The sequence below is a fragment of the Diabrotica virgifera genome, chromosome 2 (genome assembly GCF_917563875.1).
Source record: "Diabrotica virgifera virgifera chromosome 2, PGI_DIABVI_V3a".
NCBI classification, from domain to species: domain Eukaryota; kingdom Metazoa; phylum Arthropoda; class Insecta; order Coleoptera; family Chrysomelidae; genus Diabrotica; species Diabrotica virgifera.
The window spans coordinates 215,593,311-215,614,165 of record NC_065444.1 but is presented as its reverse complement, the minus strand read 5'-3'; the positions used below and the strand labels follow the sequence as shown (position 1 = coordinate 215,614,165).

The 20,855-nt window shown below is 32.4% G+C and overlaps 2 protein-coding genes across 2 annotated transcripts in view; one reads left to right on the top strand and one right to left on the bottom strand.

The window, feature by feature from the left end:
- Nucleotides 1–20,855, top strand: part of LOC126880921 (thrombospondin type-1 domain-containing protein 4-like) — a 727,288-nt gene that overhangs the window by 490,336 nt on the left and 216,097 nt on the right. The gene's annotated exons all lie outside the window — the stretch shown is intronic.
- LOC114327774 (gustatory and odorant receptor 22-like) overlaps nucleotides 4,704–20,855 on the bottom strand; it is a 56,931-nt gene continuing 40,779 nt past the window's right edge. Inside the window, exons 5-7 of the mRNA XM_050643087.1 lie at nucleotides 15,292–15,531; nucleotides 12,475–12,593; nucleotides 4,704–4,939 (exon numbers count right to left, since the gene is read on the bottom strand). Of these exons, the coding sequence (XP_050499044.1) occupies nucleotides 4,808–4,939; nucleotides 12,475–12,593; nucleotides 15,292–15,531 (491 nt within the window). The 3' untranslated portion in view covers nucleotides 4,704–4,807. The remainder of the gene's footprint in view (nucleotides 4,940–12,474; nucleotides 12,594–15,291; nucleotides 15,532–20,855) is intronic.

Below are 20,855 nucleotides of genomic sequence, written 5' to 3'. Positions count from 1 at the left end.
TTTCTGGTGATACTGAGCAGCAAATTTTTTATTTAGAAGAAAATTATATGTCTGCAATTCCTGCTACTACATTTATTGGCAAAGACAACACACTTTGGGCCAAATATCCTATACCCAGGCACCATAGAATTAAGAGGAAACAGTAGCGATCAACAGGTAGCGAAAACACGTTCCAAGATTGCGGCTGTAACTTTGAATATTTTTTCGAGATTTTTGGCACACGTATTCGTAATATAATAAAGAATGGCGGTACAGAGCCCAATTTGAAAAATATATTAATATGTTGAAATTACTCTGTAATTAAATACAATATTAAAAAAACGAGCCTGTAGCGCAATTAAGAAGAAAAAAAAAATACAATTTCTTCAAATAAACTTTTTTATCCGATGCCTAGATTTTGTGTCATTTTGGAACTACTAATGAAATAAAAAATTTTAGTAGTTCCAAAATGACAAAAATCTAGGTATCGGATAAAAAATTTATTTGAAGAAAGTGTATTTTTTTGTTCTTAATGGCGGTACAGGCTCGTTTTTTTAATATTGTATTTAATTACAGGGTAATTTCCACATACTACTATATTTTTCAAATTGGGCTCTGTACCGCCATTCTTTATAATAGTACGAATAGGTGTGCCAAATATCTCGAAAAAATATTCAAAATTACAGCCGCAATCTTGGAACGCCTTTTTGCTACCTGTTGATCGCTACTGTATCACCTTAAGGTAGAGAACTTAATAAAACATCTGTCTGGTGTAAAAATGTCACTAAAGAATTTGAAAACGGAGTTAGAAATTTGGAACTCCTTTTTTTTCTGATACCATGTTTAATGGAATTGTTAAGTGCACAAAGAAACACATTCAAGTAAACCAGTCATCAACGTGAAAGAGATGCCAAAAACACAAATTTAATAGAAAACAAGGCTTTGATTGGGTTATTATAATATCTATCAGGAGTTTTCAAATCTGGCCGATTTAACTCTGAGAAAATATGGGAAAAAAAACAGGCCTTTTGTAAAAGGGGACATAGTGGAAGCGGTTTCCGCTTACGGGCAAACCGCGCGAATCTGAGCGGTTGTTGCGCACGTAAACGGTAATACAGTGAAGACGGGTAAAAGCGAAAGAAATCGTTCAAATGACCAGGCAACACTCCTTATGGAAAAGTGGTCCCGGTCAAATTTGATGATAGTTTGTTCAATGATACTTCTTGATGTGTAGATTAAAAAAGTCCATGGCACTTGGGTCTGAATAACTACTATTCTCGAGTTACAGCCTTCTGAAGTTATTGAATTCGAGTGCTCGGTTTACGTTAAGTGCACTAATTTACGGTCAAGTGAAAGAAAATATGTATTATTAGAAGAAGAGAAACTCATGTTCCGCATACATATTTGCGTGTTGTATATGAATTCGTGGTCAAAAATAGTTGGATCGTATTTTAGTCTTCAGAAAACCTCCGAAAAGTCTTCAGAAAACTAAAAGAAGTGCGGTATAAAATATGCTGCTAGATCGATATAAGCATTATCATGTTTTCATGAATGCTTCTCAGTTATGGAATACCAGCAAAACTACAGTTCCGCCTTATCTTTAGAAAACTACTGAACAGTGGTCGATCTAGGGAGATGGGGGTAATTCCACTCGTAACATATTCCAGAATAATTAAAGGAAAAATTGTTGAAACATAAAAGAATACATTAGTTGACATGAAACTTGTGCCGCATATCAGATATAAGACAGGTAGAGAACATGGACTTGATTTCAATACAAAAAAAAACAAAGTAAATGGTAGTTTGTAAATGCTAAATATTAATTACAATTGTCTATGGAAAAATCGGGTTTAAATCATCTTCGACTATTCGAATGTTAACATTTTGCTGATTTCGGTTAGATGCATCATATGTCGTGTAAACTAACGACCTATCAGGTACTTAACATTGGGTTGATGTCTTGCAAAGCCTAAAAACCGTAACACACTGGTGATATGAGCACAAGTACCTACAGTTCTCGCACCAGATTGACAGGTACAGTAGTACCCGTTAATCTGTTCTTCTACAGGCTCATCTTCATCAACCGTATAGGAAATGAATACTTGATGTTTTGTAGCTTGCCGAAACCTAGAAAATATTCGAACTCTCATGAATCCCGGTTCATCCATATTCTCATCAATTTGAAACTCTTCGTCATTTTCTCTTATTATTTTATCTTGTATGTAAGATTTGACAGTTTAATTTGATATATCCCAATCGTAAGGTCTTTTAGGTAGTCTAAGTCGAAAACAGGAAAGTTAGCAAAATCATGATTATGAAGTCTTCTCCATTGACCATTTCTTCTGTATGATTATACCTAAGCATGAATATTATAGTTGTTATAAAAATAACCCTACAAAATTATTCTCCATAATATTTTGTATTAAAAAGCTCATCATCATTGGCTGTAGAACCCCTGGTGGACCTCGGTCTGTTCGAGAATCAGCTTCCATTCCGTTCTATCCTCCGCCTTGGTTTTCCAATTTCGTACTCTTAACACCCGTAACTCATCTTCTCTGATCCTTAAATCGTACTCTGGGCCATGGGCGCCCTTACCCATGGGCAGGGGGGCCGTGAACCCCCTGGCTTTCCGGGTGCTTTGAATTATATATGGTTATTTAAAGTATACAAAATATAATGTGCAACACCTTCACGTTTTCCACTCCCCTAAAAATTTTTATATGGGCGCCCGTGCTCTGAGCTTACGTATTTTCGTCACACTATCCGCTCTTTGGTTATAAATATGTTTTGATGGCTCCATCTCGTTCATTTTCGTTAAATAAAGTTATTTCATTAATTCTGGAACATGTTACCGGTGGAATTACCCATATCCCCCCTAGATCCGCAACTGTTCAGTAGTTTTCTAAAGATAAAGCCGAACTCCAGTTTTGCTGGTATTGCATAACTGAGAAGCATTCATGAAAATATGATAATGCTTATATTATCGATCAGCAGCACATTTTATAACGCACTTCTTTAGTTTTCTGAAGACTTTTCGGAGGTTTTCTGAAGACTAAAATACGATCCAACTATTTTTGACCACAAATTCATATACAACACGCAAGTATGTATGAAGGACATGAGTTTCTCTTCTTCTAATAATAAATATTTTCATTCACTTGACCGTAAATTAGTGCACTTAACGTAAAAGGAAGCACCCGAATCCAATAACTTCAGAAGGCTGTAACTCGAGAATAGTAGTTATTCAGACCTAGGTGCCATGGACTTTTTTATTCTACACATCAAGAAGTATCATTGACCAAACTTTCATCAACTTTGACCGGGACCACTTTTCCATAAGGAGTGTTGCCTGGTCCTTTGTCAGTTGGGTCTATAACTTATAGCAAAATTTTGTCTTCTTATGACGGTATGGTTGCTTTTGATTCTGTTTTGACTAAACTGAAAAGAAAAAAAGTTGGTATACATTTTCTTAATCGCGAAAGAATAATTTATGGAGAATATTATCATATATTTCCAAAATTAAAATAAGATAATGAAAGAAAGTGAAATATCGTTATCCCTAGTGTCCCAAATAGGGGGTCTTTCAAAAACGGTAGCAATCAATGCCTCCTTATTCATTGTACAAACATTAAACCCGCGCGATAAAAAGCGGAAATTAACTAATTTCTCATTCGAGTAAAAGCGACAAGGCGGGTTAAATGAACGTAATATGTACATGTACATTTAAAAACGTGCATTCATTTCGGAAACGTATAAAAGCGGGTTCACGCGGATTGACCGTAAGTTTAAACCGCTTCCACTGTGTTCGTGTACTGTGTCTGCATGAGAGTACTTATGTTTTAAAACTGGACGCAAGCAGCGAAAGGTTAAAGGGTCCTCCTTCTCCCTTGATTTGTATTTTCATTCTTTTAAGCATTTTTTTCAAGTATTTTTCTATCTATTGTATCAAATATAGCTTTTAGGTCTATTGATGCTAGTATTAGGCCCTCCACTGTCTCCAATTATCGTTCTATGTTTCTCAGTATAAAAAATATTCTTTATTGTCTGTTTTCGGCTTATAATTTATTCTCTATTATTTATATGTCCATAATTATTATTTTAGTATATATTTTAAATGCCACTTAGAGGCATATTGCTCTATATTTCTCCTAGTTGGTTCTATCCCCTTTCTTATAAATCTAAAATACGACTATTTTCTCAATCTTTTTGTACCTATTTTATTTTCCTTTAATGCAGCATTGCATATGATCCAGAACCAGTCTATGGATTCCGCGCCTATCCGTTTTATAACTTCTAGTTCTATTCTATCTTCCCCATACAGCCTTTTCGTTTTTACTTCTTTTTGTTGCTTTTATAACTTTTTATTTTTTCTATTACTATCATGTTTTCCCATTCCATTAATCTTGATGTGTCATTTGAGTTCACGGTTGTATCTTCTTCTAATTTAAACTTACAGGTGTGAATAGTCTTTCCAGACTTTTACCAATGCCATTATATGTTTTAAATAATATATTCAACTAAATATATATGTACAATCTAGTATTTTTTTTGTATTTCTTCCACCATAATCCCATTTACTTTAAAAGTTTCAAAATGTTTCACTGGTTTTGATATTTCTCAAGAAACTAACTAGTTAATTATGGAGAAACTAGTTAAACGGTGATAAATATTATAAATTATGGTGAAGTAAATTGTGATTATGGATCACAAAAAAGACGATACAATTTCTGTTAAAATATTTATTGACAAGCAGCAATAAAGAACTTATTAAAAAAGTGCGTGGCTTTTACCTTAGAATAAGTACTATATTGTGATTAGAGATTTTTATCTAATGTGACGCATTTTCTGCTAGAGTTGCGTTTAAAATAGCTGCTTTTCTGGCTGCTATAGCAGCGTTTCTCATCAAAGATAAACGAAACTGCATAAGCATAACTAAATAGGTAGCCATTGATGTGGTACACTAAAACAAAAAATAATATATATGTACATGTACACTAAAGACTAAATACTAAAATTAAACTATATCGGTGACACTGGTAATTATACAATTCTGAAGGACAATTTGCTAATTTACAGATACATTAAACTTATATTTAATGATCCTCTATAAAGTTTGTTTTTAAACCAGGAGGAGTAATTCAAATTTACCGCGCCGTAAAACATAAGGAACAAACGACTGTCAATCCGAATAATGGTAAAGTGGACAGTGAAAAGAGATGGAAAACCTTTTACACTGTGAAACTTGAAGATATCAGTCAGAACAGAGGAGAAAGAAAGGCCGCGATGTCGTACTAATTCATACATTTTTGGATACGTTTCGTTTTGTGTTTACAAAACATCATCAGTCCATTTATATGTGAAGTATTATTAGTAAATGGTAAAGGCAACAGTTCTAATTAAGTGGGCCTCCAATTTGCAAAAATCACATCAAGGAGAAGGTGGTGATTTACAGGAGGCACGAAAATTATTTTCTAACATAGAATGAGACATGCTAATTAACAGGCAAAAAACTCCAAGTGTGTGTACAGAAATTACACCTGGGCCACGTAACACTCAAATTAAGATTATCTAGGCAACAATGGCATATAAGAAACTTATTTGGAAGAACACTAAAAAGTTTGCTTGTCTTTTTTTGAAATACTCCGGAGAAAAAAAATTGTCACATCACTTATTAGTCTATTGCACTAGTTTGAAAGTTAAAATCTCAGCCACGTTATGAGAGCGGATAAATATGTGTTGCTACAAACTATGAGGCAGAAAAAAAATACAGGGAAAACGAAGTATTGGAAGAAGACGCATCTCCTGGCTCAACAATTTGAGAAAGTGGTATAATTGCAGTTCTGTCGACTTGTTCAGAGCTGCAATCTCAAAAGAGAAAATAGCTGTGATGATTACCACCCTAAAGAAGAAGAATGCTTGTTTATAATAATTGGTCAAACCGCAGGCAAGTTTACTCCAGTGTTATCAAATTTTGACACTAATGACATTTATGAAATTTTGATAATATTGGCATTTAATTGGTTATTCAAGATATATTGGCGATTTTTTGTGTTTTCAGTAGTAATTGCACAAGAGCTCTAAAATTCTATATTAATTTTAGAGATCGAGTGTAATTTGTTGCGATTATTTCATGAATAAAACTGTTCAAAACCAAAATTTTATTGTAATTTATTTATGTAAGTACAAATTAGTACAATAGTCAAGAGCTAGTGAACCCTCGGACTAACGGTCGTCCTGTAAGGCTAGCAATTTGTCTAGTGAAAATTCATAGCACACCAAGGCTAAAAACCATGACCTGGCAGGCATCAGCCGTGCACGTGTATCTACCAGGTGAATCGAAAAGTGCAAATTTAGGGGGTAAAATAAACTTTCTCGTGTAAAGTTTAAATTTAAGTATGTGTTTGAGTAAGTCATTTAGAAGAAATGTGTACAATGACAGGCGATTCTGAAGAGCATAAGACCTTGCCAGGCGAGGGGAAAGATTAGGGGTTTTTCCTAAAATTATCTTTTTTGCATCGAACAAAGTTTTTTTGGGTTTCTTGAATCATTCCAAACAGAAAAGGTCTTTAGTGATTTTTTTTCTCTTAATAGTTTTTGTTATATAAGCGATTAAAAATTTTGAAAATTGCGAAATCGGCAATTTTTAACCCTAAATCGGACATTTAACTAAAAATTTCAATATTGCCAAGGTAGGTAGATATTCTTTAAACATTGATTGATGAAATCCCGAAGAGTTTTTTGCAATACAATATCGAAAACCCCTTTGATTTTTAATAATTGCTAATCAAGCGGGCGCGGCACTGTAGTATAAATGAGGACTTTTGAGTTTGCATAATTTCATTATCTCTAGAATGGGCAAAGGACATCGCACACATCTTATGGAAAATATAATGTCACTCAAATTCAATAAAATTTATACCAATAGATTCGTTTTAAATTAACGATCAAATCTTATCATTGCGCCAACTCTCTATTTTCAAAAATAAGAGCAGAAATTGATATAAATAAATCTGAAATCAAATGGGTAGGTACATAAGTTAGAGAGAGAAAAAATATTTTAAAATACCCAGATTTTCGGTACTCCATAAATCAGCGGATTAGTTTCACTAATCCGCTTGGGCCCAGCGGGATTTAAGCTGTTATGAATAGCACTCAGAGCAATAATGATTGTAACTAACATTTTATGGACTCCAAAAATGTGATTTCGATAAACTTTAATTGCAATTTGCGCCGTAATTAATCATAATTAAGAGTTGGCGCAATGATAAGAATTGATCGTTAATTTAAAACGAATCTAATCAGTAATCGTATACATTTTATTGAATTTGAGTGACATTATATTTTCCATAAGATGTGTGCGATGTCCTTTGAAGGGAAATCCTCAGACAGGTCGATTTTTATTTTTAAATTAGGACTTTTTGGCATATATGTAATACTAGTGACGTCATCCATCTGGGCGTGATGACGTAATCGATGATTTTTTTTAAATGAGAGTAGGAGTTGGGTGATTGCGCATTTGAAAGGTTATTTAATTCTCTATCCAGTAATATAAACCGTAACATAATTATTTATAAAGGGTGTACACACAAATTTTTTCTTCCTTTTTTCTAAATTAATTTAATAAAAAAAATTTATTGTATACCCTGTATAAATAATTATGTTATTGTCTATATTTCTGAATAGAAAATTATCAAACAACCCCTACTCTCATTTTAAAAAATTATCGATTACTTCATCACGCCTAGACGGATGACGTCACAAGTATTATATATATGCCAAAAAGTCCCAATTTAAGAATAAAAATCGACCTGTCTGAGGATTTCTCTTTAAATTTGCCCTTTCTCGAGATAATGAATTTATGCAAACTCAAACGTCCTCACTTAGACTACAGTGTCGCGCCCGCTTGATTAGCAATTAAAAAACAAAGGGTTTTCGATATTGTATTACAAAAAACTCTTCGGGATTTCATCAATCAATGTTTAAAGAATATCTACCTACCTTGGCAACATTGAAATTTTTAGTTAAATGTCCAATTTAGGGTTAAAAATGGCCGATTTCGCAATTTTCAAAATTTTTAATCACTTATATAACAAAAACTATTAACTTAAGTAAGAGAAAAATCACCAAAGACCTTTTCTATTTGCAATGATTCAAAAAACCTGAAAAAACTTTGTTAGATGCAAAAAAAAATAATTTTAGGAAAAACCCATAATTTTCCCCTCGCCTGGCAAGGTCTTATGCTCTTCAGAATCGCCTGTCATTGTACACATTTCTTTTAAATGACTTACTCAAACACATACTTAAATTTAAATTTTACAGGAGAAAGTTTATTTTACCCCCTAAATTTGCACTTTTCGATTCACCTGGTAGATACACGTGCACGGCTGATGCCTGCCAGGTCATGGTTTTTAGCCTTGGTGTGCTATGAATTATCACTAGACAAATTTCTAGCCTTACAGGACGACCGTTAGTCGGAGCTCTTAGACTACACACAGTTTTTATAAATATTTGACGGTCGAAAGTCATCACTTTTATAATTTTTAAAACATTAATTGTCATTAATGTCACTGAATGTATTTTTTCATAGCAACGAAGGGCACCTGACGTAATATACTTGACGACGGGAAATTATCAAAAATTATCGGGTATAATATCACAGGAGAGTGAGAATAAATTGAAAATAATGCTCCAGTTTTTCGAAAATTTGTTGTCTGGCAATAGACACGAGAGCCCGCAGTGCTCGAGTGGCTATTGCCCAATGACAACAAATTTGAGTAAAAATGAAGCATTATTTTCTTATTTATTCTTGCTGTCGTGTGATATTCGTAAGATTATTTTTTAATACGTATATTATGGATATTTTCTTAAATGTAACAGTTGTCAAAACTAGGAAACTGGTTGCCATTAAACAGAAACAATCTACTTAAAAAATTCTATCGGTAATTTTCTACAGTAGATAATTCTCAGTATAATTTTAATTTGATTGGACAGAATTAAACACGTGATCAAATATCTTACTATACGATTGGAAGTTAAAATCATTAATCAGTTTAATTTTTATTTCTGTAGCTTTCTATTGGTCAGAGTCTCCTATGAATGAAATAATCTGCGTTATTCCTTTAATTTTAGATTTTTAGTCTGCTTTTATATAAAAAGCAGTTGTTTTTAGAACTCTTTAGCGACACGTATTAGTATAAAATAATATTTATGGATTACCGTCGAAAGCCGACATAATCAACCAAAAAGAAGATGTATTTGGTGACATGTCTATTAACTTTCTTGGGTGTGGATCTGTTTTTTTTTTTATTTACTCCTACTGGTTTAAAAACAAACCCTAGCAATCAATTTATTTTAATGGCAATATCTCAACACAACTGCAATTTGCAAGAATTTAGACGTTTAGTAGCAGTTAACTCTTTTCTTTAAAAAATGACTTCTTGTAGCCAATTCGATATTTGATGTACAGACTGAATGTCACGAATTTGTGTATCCGCTGGGAGCTTTAACTCTGATTATAGGTCAGGTGGTACACTCTGGCGGTGCGGGGAAGATCTTATGTGTATGCTTGATGTGTTGTTACAAAAACAAGAGATTATTTAACATTTTACTATTATTCTTGTGTTAATGTATCAATACATTATTAGAAATTTGCTATAAATACTCTATATGGTAGAAAATATCCGATAGAATACATAAATGTAGCTTAAATATAGAAAAACACGTAGAAATTTTAAGTCTGACAGCAAAAGTGTGATGTCACGGCTGTCATATTGTTATTATCACTTTGAAAACAAAGGTTGAAAAGCCAGAGTCAAGCCTTTTAATCCCTATAAAGTTGAAATTTTGCTTCCTCTGCTACTTTGTTGCTGAAGTATACGCAAATTTTTATGAAAAATAGTTTTTTAATGATATTCCCCAAGCAAATGTTAGTAACTTTTGTTAACCATTGCATTTTGCATAATAAAAATGGTAAATGATATGCTTCGCCCTGGATTATAAATGTAGGAAAACGAAAGAATTTCACTCCACTATTTCTTCACGTAAGTAAACAATCAAAAACGACACAATGAGATGAGATATTAAAAAAAGTCATTATAATATACATACGTACATGCGTCCTACGCGACTTAAAATAATTTTCGCCACCATGAGAGAAGCACTGTCTAAATGTCCCCATCATGTCAACACTCCCAGCAGATATAGACAAGCCGAAAACGGCGGGTTCGTTAGAAAAAATATTCCCATAAGATTTTTTCGCATAATCACATTCGTGAGACATTACAGAATAAGGTTAAAGAAGTCGACCACGTGAAAAGTGGTCTAATTTTTTTTTAATTTTTTTAATCAAATTGCAAAAATCAATATTTTTGGCCCGTTAAAATTTTTGTTAGATTTTTTGGACCATTCTGGACAAAAAAGGTCTCTTGTAATTTTTCTCTAAACTTGATCGTTTTCGAGTTATAAAGAATTGAAAATTGAAAAAAAGGCTTAATAAATTGGTTAAAAGTTATTATCATGGAAGTCAGAAAGTGACTAAATCAAAGTTTAAAGCTTACAAGATCCTGAAGAAATTGTTGTCATAATTTTATTACTACACAGTTATTTTTAAGTAATAATAATGAGCGCCAGCACGTATTAGGCGGCTGTCTATGGTGAGTGCGAGAGAGATTCCATTCCGACAGTCCAATGGGACATCTTAATCGCATTCACATTTACAGCCGCGTCAATACGCTCTTACGGCTTTTTGTTAATAATTAAAAATAACAGCTTAGTAATAAATTAATGACAAAAAATTTCTTCAGGATCATGTAGGGGGGACTTTAAACTTTGATTTAGCCACTTTCTGACTTTCATAATAATAATTTTTAACCGAGTTACTAATTCTTAAAAATGGCCATTTTTGCGTTTTTTAAATTTTAAATTGCTTATAACTCGAAAACCATCAAATTTAAAGAAACATTACAAGAGACCAAGAGACCAGAATGTTCTAAAAAACCCAAAAAAAATTTGTTCAGACCAAAAATAATAATTTTTGCAATTTGATTAAAAACAATTTGTTAAAAAAAATTTAGACCACTTTTCTCGTGGGTGACTTCTTGAACATTATTCTGGGGTGTATTACAAATGTGATTATGCAAAAAAATCTCATGGGAATATTTTTTCCAACGAACCCACCGTTTTCGACTTGTCTAATATATAGTACGATTTATTTCAATAATTTATTATTATGAAGTAAAATAGTACATTATATACCGCGGGACTGAAGTAGTACATTTAATCCTGAAGGTAAAGTTTATTTACCATAATTTACCTGAAGGATTAAATGTACTTCAGTCGCAAGGTATATACGATACTTTTCGTGCTTCCGGTATGATTTTATTAATTATTTCAATAATTTCAATCAGTTTTTTCTCTCTTCAACTCATTTAATAAACTGTCTTTAAAATAAGTTACCATAGTAACATTGCGTTGTGACAGTTATAATTTAGAAACATTGTCATTACTAGTGTCATTGTAAAGAAACATTGTTATTGATAATTATTGGTATCATGAGTGAAGAAGGTGTATCTGATATTGATAAAAGAGCAGCCGAAGTAGGTGAAGAATTGTTACCACCGAAATCTAGAAAACTATACGAGCAGCAGTACGATGCTTTTAAAAAGTGGTGCCGCTTAAAAAATGTGAGACAACCTACTGAAAATGCGCTGTTAGTCTACTTCGATGATAAATCAAAAGCGGTTTGTGCCTCAACTCTCTGGGCACATTACTCAATGCTGAAATCGGTTATTAACATTAGAGAAGATATTGATATAAGTAAATTTCCAAAATTATTAGCTTTTTTGAAGAGAAGAAATGAGGGATTTAAGCCAAAGAAGTCAAGAATTCTCACGTCTGAGCAGGTAGATCAGTTCTTACGGGAGGCTCCGGATGATAAATATTTAATGCTTAAGGTAAATTTGGAAATTTGTTTATATTCAGAAATTTTAAGAAATCAATTTTTTTGTAGGTTGCACTTATTTTGGGCGTTGCGGGAGCTTGTCGTGGAAAAGAGTTAGAATATTAACGTTAATTACCATTCTAATTAATTATATTTTTCAATAAAATATCCCTTAAATTCGTTTGTTTGTGATTTAATCGTTCCGGGAGTTTCGTCAATATTTAATCCCGGAGGGATTAAATGTGACACTTTAGTACCTGTCACAAGGGAGTGAAGTTGTCACTTTAGGCCCGGAAGTACGAAAATAATATAAAAAATAAATGAGATTTAAATTTTCTTAAGGTGTGTATTTGTGTATGCTATCAATAAGGACACACAACACATAGCAGTTTTAAATTGACAACCACAATTGAGATATGATAATAAAAAATAAGAATTACTATTACTTTGTAATATTGTATTTATGATTTATAGTAACAACTATAGGTATTTATAATAGCATACCATTCATACGTTCTTGTAAGACGTGATAATTATTTAAATATATTTGTACTAACCGATGATATCAGCCTCCTGTTAATATTTGCATAACCATTTAGATTCATTATTGGAGGATTTTTGTCAATAGCTGTAAGAAACATATTTACTTCTTGACGAGTTCTTCGGTCCACAGCAGCTGTTAAAAGTTACAATTCTTAGTACATAGTTTTAAATTTATACAAAAAAAAAACAAGATCTTTAATAACCATATTCTTATGATCTGCATGTTGTAAACTTTTGTCTTCTGAAATAAACCAAAATTGAAACCTTTGGAATATATAGCTCAAAATACAGCTTACCAAGGCACGCGAGAATAATTTACAACTTACCAACGAGATTTGTTGGTAATAAAGAAGGAAAACAATAGCATAGGATGTACAGTATATCGAAAACCAACCTATATGACAGATATTTAAACTTAGATTCACACCATCATCCTGCACAATTCAATTCGGTTATCAAAATCAAAACCCTAACCACAAGATCTGAGGAGCTGTCAAATGAGGACCATAAAAAAGAGAAAATGTACAAAGTCAAAAAAGCTTTAAGAAAACATGATTTCTCCACGTCTACGATTGAAAAGGTATAATTTTGAAACAAAATTAGAGATCCAGAAAGAGAAGAAAAACCAATTGGAGAAACTATACTGCCCTATAAATGACACAGCAGACAAAATCAGCAGAGTTCTATGAAAAAACAAAATAGAGACTATATTTAACACCGACAGGAAAATCACAACCATATATTACCATCCACAAGAACAAAAGTTGCATTATACCAAGGAAATCAAGGAGTATAATATAGGATTCGATGTGTGGATTACAGAATAGATGAAAGACATTATAGGTCTGGATCCCGCGTACCAAAAAAAAGTTGATTAATAGCAAGCTGAAAATTGGTAGTAGCTTAAGGGTGTCTAGTCGGACAAACTTTGATATATTGGAACACTGGAACAGGGGAAGTTTTAAGTGTGGAACAGGTTAAAAATTTGGAAAGTCAGACTACGAAAACGTCAGATGTATTTTGTCCGACAGAACTTCCAACTGCTATTACTAACCAACATGATTTCTGTCATTTGACATGTTCTTCGTGTTCCACTCATTAAAATGCCCAGTTGGTGATACACACCTGTTGGTCTGATTTTTACATAAGAGTTTAATGAAAGGGCAACAAATCAATTGGAAGTTCTGTCCGACAAAATACATCTGACGTTTTCGTAGTCTGACGTCCCAAATTTTTAACCTGTTCCACCATTAAAACTTCCCCTGTTCCAGTGTTCCCATATATCAAAGTTCGTCCGACTAGACACCGTTAAGCTATTGACAAATTTTCAGCTTGCTAATAATCAACTTTTTTTCTTATGCGGGATCCAGACCTATTACATATATATGTTTACATTATATATATTATCTATATATATTTCGAGACACTTTTTCAAGATCAAGTAACGGATTACAGGCATCCATTTTCAGTGAGGATGACGGGCCCGGACATGCTTAAATTCGAGGTAGATGAAGCAATAAAACGGATGAAAACTAGGAAAGCTCTAGGATCTGATAATATCGAAGCTGAATTTTTAAAACTTTTGGAGGAAGAAGGAATAAACTGGATCACGGCTTCAATAAAATATACAATACAGGAATCATCCCTGATAAATAAATGGCTAGAACAGGAGTTCATAGTGATACCTAAAAGAGAGGGGCCTAAAAAGTGCAAAATCTATCGAACAATCAGCCTAATGAGCCACGTGTTGAAACTGTTTCTTAGAGTGATCCATGGAAAAATTTATAAGAAGTGCGAGGAACAAACATATCGGACAGACAGTTTGGGTTCATTAATGCAGTGGGTACTAGAGCGGCACAATAAAAAATCGAATTTTGCCTTCATATTTTGACATTTTGATTATTTAAACAATGTTCTCAATTATTATTATATATAACTCAAATATTATTATAAGAAAGGATAACTCAAATATTATTATTTGAGTTATTTTCAAGCAATTTCTGCAAAAAAATTTGAGTCACCTCTCAACGTCCATCTCAAAACAGATGCGCCCTGGACTATACTCTAATGGACCGCAGATAGAGTTCGAAAAGCAATACTGCTACCTGGAAACTATTATAAATCAGCAGTGGAGCAATTTACAGGAAAGAAAGTGCCACATAGGGAAGGCAAGAACGGTCTTGCCTCTAACAAGATGAGCGCCATCTTCAAAAGCCACAACATATCCCTAGATACAAAAATGAGACATTTGAGATGTTATGTTTTCTCTATATTATTGTACGGAGCGGAGGCGTGGAAGCTTACAGATACCACTATTAAAAAACTTGAAGCATTTGAGATGTGACTTTATATAATAATGCTGAGAATATCATGGACAGCAAGGATCACGAACAAGGAAGTTCTAGGAAGAATGAAGAAGGAACCGGAGATTGTGTTTACCATCAAACCCACAAAAATTGCAGTATCTGGAACACGTTATGATAAATCAGCACCGTTACTCCTTGCTGCAGTCCACATTGCAAGGTAAAGTCAAAGGTAAGCGAGGACCCGGCAGAAGGGGAATATCATGACTGCGAAATTTGAGAACATGGTTTAAGAAAACGTCAACGTTTCGTCATGTTTCGAGCCGCAGCGAGCAAGGTTATGATTGCCAATATGATTTCCAACATCCGAAACTGATAGGAACCAGAAGAAAAAGTGTGGATTACGACAAATCATACATCGGATAGAAATTTTTAGAATACGTCATCATCATCAATTTAACCGTTTTTGATATATATTATCCTACTGAAGTCTAAATCTAAATTTTTAGTCAATAATTGTGGTCTTACCTAAATTCACGTTTAATAATCTCTCTCGAAATTCAGGGCCCATTTTATGTGATGTCTGGTGCGCTGCATTGCATATGATAAATAACAAAGACATGCAATAAAATGAGATCAGAAAAAGGCCAGCTTCCTTAAGGGATAAACCATGATCTAATATTTCTGTCAAACAACCATATGCTGCAACCACTGTAGTCAAAAGAACGAGAATACAGTACATTGCGTACATGCCACTATACGCCCTGCCTAAAACAAAAATAGAAAGAAATGGCCAATTCGTTTACATAACTTCTAACTATATCATGTAAGGGAGGCTTCACCATAATCGGTAGAACACGCTGATAATGATGTTGATAATGATGTTAATGATGATAATACTCGTATATGCGACAGTTTTACAGCCTAAACCGTTCCTCGCTTCTCAACTTCCATAGTTTTCTGTCTTGCCAGTAGTGATGTTGAAAAAGTAACTACTCGTTACAAAGTACTCGTTACTTACGAATACCGAAAGTAACGATTAATATACAGAGAGGCAAATCGTTACTTTGATTACTCTGATTACTTCGTTAATTCGTACCAATCGTATCAGAGCGAGTAACGACTATTTTATCTACTTTTATTACTTTGATTACTCTGATTACTTCGTACTTCGTGAAGTCGTTATTATATCGAAATACCTATACAAAACAACTACCTACTGGGAAATACGATTCTCGATATGATTACCGGTAGGTACTAAAATACAAAAGTAATCGTAGTAATCAAATCATGTTTATCCCTTAAACAGATCGTTGAAGGTCGTTGTTATAACGGAATACCTATACAAAATACCTACTTACTGAGAAATACGATTCTCGATATGATTACCGGTACTCAAATACAAAAGTAATCACAATAATCAAAGTAACGAATATTGTAAATGATTACTTTATACAAAATACCGGCCTACTGAGACATACGATTTTCGATATGATTACCGGTATTCAAATACAAAAGTAATCATAGCAATCAAAGTAAGGAATACTGTAAATGATTACTTTATACAAAAGTAACGATTTGTAACGAATACTCGAAAGTAACTATAATCAACATCACTACTTGCCAGTCACTTGGAAGCCTCTCTTTTCCATTGCTTCTTTGATATTTATTTTTAAGCTTCTAGGTGGCCGACCTCGCTTTCTTTTTTTATTTGGGCCTAACTCTATAATTGGCCATCTATAGTGCCATCCATTTATTCCAAATAGCCATACTGACGTGGTCAAACATGCAAGTTCTGACATGGTCTAGCCTTGAATTCTTGGCGCTTCGTCTCCAGTATTTCGTTTCTTAGGAACTTCTCATATTTATGTATTTATGAACAAGATGTACAATGTACATATTATGCCTTTAACGATGGATTTTTAAATATATTTTTGAAGTTATACTTCTTTAGGCGCGACTGGAAGTGAATTTTTATTATCCTGGGTGCACGCGCACACAGACAATATGGAGTGTGTTGCTAAATCCAAAGAATATATTTACTCTCCGTCTATAGTCGTCGCTAAATCTTTCAAGTTATGTATGTATTAGTGCAATGTGCAATAAAGGTGTGGAAAGAATGGTACCTGCACGAAAATGGAACTCATTTGACCGAAAAACACTTTACCGAAACCTCACTAGACCGAACAGCATTATATAGAAATGGTACCATAAATTAAAAAAATTGAAATAAATTATGCTAAGATTTTGTATATCTGTCTTTTTGTTTATTGTATTTTTTGTATAATTTTATATATAGACTGTGTAAATTGTTACTCCATACAGTCTGATATGAAATAATTTTCATCCGTTAAACAAATTAGTGAAGGTTAAAATAAATTAAGGGTAGAGTGACGTTAACACACAAAAAAACAGTCTCTAAACTATATTTAGTATTTAATTTTTAGTATTGCACATAATAAATAAAAAAAACTAAACCAAAAACGAATAAAAAATAAACAAAAAACAAAGCAAAAAAAACTCTAAACTACTGTTAGTATTAAATTTTTAGTATTGTATTTAATTTTTATTATTGTACATAATAAATAAAAAAAAAACAAACACAAATAAAAACAAAAAACAGAGGAAAAAACAACCTCTAAACTCGCCAGAATCTACTTTGTGCTGCCAGTTCTAAAGGGTGAAGGGAGGTTGATGTTACTCTTGGTCAGATTACAATCCTGTATTATGTACCTAATGCTTTTCGATCTCCTTCTTTTCGGTCTCCTACTGTTCGGTCTAGTGAGGTTTCGGTAAAGTGCTTTTCGGTCCAATGAGTTCGGTCTAATGATTTCATCCTCTTTACAGTAAACCGGAAAGAATATATTACTGTTTATAGTAAATATATTTATTATAATTTTTGTGTCTTTGGATTTGCCTTGCTCGGGAGAGTAAGATAATATTGCAAGCTAATGTTGCAAGCTATAAGTATAGTTGCAAAGTAAGATTGCAAAGTGGAAGTTAATACAAAATATGGTGATAAATTAACAAATAGTTGTTGTTACTTTATATTCATTCATCACCTACGCTAGGTAAGAACAACTGTTACTATTTTTAATTTATTCCTTCTTTTTTCATGCATCGTGCCTTAGTCGAATAATATAATAATTATTATTACTTATGATTTCCTATGAACAAGCTCGACATTTTCATTTCCGTTTATGACTTCTGTATTTAAGGAAAAATTACCTGTCTGCCAAAGAATGCCCGCTAAAGAAAATCCGGCAATAATTTACACTAAAATCCGGAAGCATAAGCATCAAAAACCGGAAGGCCTAATAAAAATATGAATCGCTTTTAGCTCATTAGTTTTATAGTGCAGTGAATTAGGGTCTGTGGCTACGAATTCCGTACTAATGCACCGTTCACTTCATATTTTCATAGTAAGTAGGGAATATCTCAAGAAACAAAGTCTACCCTATGCCAAATTATGGTTAATTTCGGGGGTGGTTCCAAAAATTTTTGTAGCTTATAAGAAAAACAAGAGATTCGTTTTGTCAGAAATCTTTTAGTAGCAATATAAAGCGAGATACGGTAGGTGAAAGAAGATATTTTTTTGTAAATGCTCGAATCGGTGCGTTTAACTTGAAATAATAGGAACATGATTGTATGATTGTATGATGCTAGCAACACTTTATGTAGTGCTTGAAAAGATCTTTAAAATGAGAACTATGAAATGTTGATTGCATTCCAACTGAGCCAGATACACTGCAAAAAATATTGATCACTCATATATTAAAAAAAATGTGCAGTATATTTAAACCGCATCCACCAAAAATTTAAATATATCGTGTCCTGCTACAGTACAACAATACCTTTTATTTTAATCTTATGTATAGGCTTTAAAAGTTGGAATGGTTTAAAATGCATGGTTTTAAAAAAAATGAAATCAAATAATGGAGCGCATTTTTAAATCTTCTTAAAAATCTACATTTTTCTCTGTGTAACTCGAAGATGACAAGAGATACGAAAACAATTATTCAGTGCTAAAATGTAGGTTTTTTGGAAAAAATTTAATTTGTTCATGACTGTAGAATAAAAACTATTAGAGATATCACTAACTTAAATTAGGTTGATATCGCTAGTATCACCTTTCTTGACCCCTTAAACCTTTACCTTTAAAAGCATGAAGATTTTGAATTGATATGTTAAATGTGGTCTTTTAGTCCTTCTTTACTTTAAACTGGTTGTGAATGTCTACGGTATCTTTAAAATGAATGGAGTTTGGTGTTACACGAATGTTTTTTTATTTTATAAAATTACAGGTTGTCCTCTAGGGTTGAAAAATCACAAAATAAAAAATAGATAAAAGTTTAATATTAAATTAATTAAAAATATTAGTAAAAATTACTTTCATTTACGTTACAACTATAGGTATCCTGTTTTTAAACTCTGAGGAGTAAACTCAAAAGATATAATCACAATCAATAATCTCACTAGAAAAATCACCAAATACATCTTATTTTTTGGTTGATTATGTCGGCCTTCGACGGTAATCTATAAGTATTATATTTTACTAATATGTCGCTAAAGAGTTCTAAGAACCCGTTAGCGACGTTTTTTTATAAAAAAGCAGACTAAAAGTCTAAAATTAAAGGAATAACTCAGAAAACACAAAAAATCGCCGACACAACTTAATTAACCTATGAAATGCCAATAGTTACAAAATTTAATAAAAATGTTATCAGTGTTATAATTTCATAACAGTGGAATCAATTTGCCTGAGGTTGGACCATATAGTCCAGAGAAATAAGGTTTTTCTCGTGACACATCCCCCTCCAGGCCGAAACCAAATTTTTTCAGTAGTATGGACATCTATATTATTAACCTATATGTTTCCTGCAGCCGATTTTGATGATATACATAGTTATAAACAAATGAAGATCGAAAAACGGTAAATTATCGCTTTTTTCGTCTATTACCAAAAAGTTAAGCACTTTAAACAAATTTGAGAGTAAGAAACTCATAAATTGTATAAAAAACTTCAATATGGCATTCGCTGAATATGTCCAACCTTATTGGTTGCTTAGAAAATTGCAAAATAAATCATAAATATTGAGTTTTTATAAATATTCGTAACTTATTACGCGGAATGCCGAGACCTCTTGTACTTAAATTATATTTTAAATTTCAAAGCAATTGGTCAAATAGTTTAAAAGTTATTTAATTTATTTTTCCCAAATTCATTTTTTTTTGCAACACTCTAAGTCAGAAAATTATGAGGTTACAATAATACTTCGGACAGTTTATGAAAGAAGAACATTTATACTATTACCTTAATTAAAAATAAATGACAAAAATAATTTTAAACAGTGTAAAATTATTTTGCAAAAACATGTCCATTTTTTGCTTACTTATAAACAATTAGAATAACTTTTTAACCGTTACCCGTAGAAAAATTATTTTTTCATATTTAGAAAGACTGAATTTTTATACACATTTAGAAAGAAAAACAACTGTTCTAGGACATTTAGGGACAAAGTTAGCCCCCCCATTTTTTTAATTCACATGTTTTTGCAAAATTATTTTGCAATATCTATAATTATTTTTTGTCATTTTTTTTAAATTAAATTAATACTGTAAATTTTCTTCTTTCATAAACTATCCAAAATATTACTGTAACTTCATCATTTTCTGACTTACAGTGTTGCAAAAAAAATTAATTTTGGATAAACAAATTAAATAACTTTTAAACTATTTGACCAATTGCTTTGGAATTTAGGGTGTAATTTAAGCACCATAAGTCTCAGCATTCCATGTAATAAGAAGGTTCTAAGTTAATTTTTACATAAGTTATGAATATTTATAAAAACTCAAAATTTATGATTTATTTGGCAATTTTCTAAGTAACCAATAAGGATAGACATATTCAGCGAACGCCATATTGAAGTTTTTTATACGGTTTATGAGTTTATTACTCTCAAATTTGTTTAAAATGCCCAATTTTTTAGTAAGAGACGAAAAAAGCGAAAATTTACCGTTTTTTGATCTTCATTTGTTTATAACTATGTATATCATCAAAATCGGCTGCAGGAAACATATAGGTTATTATT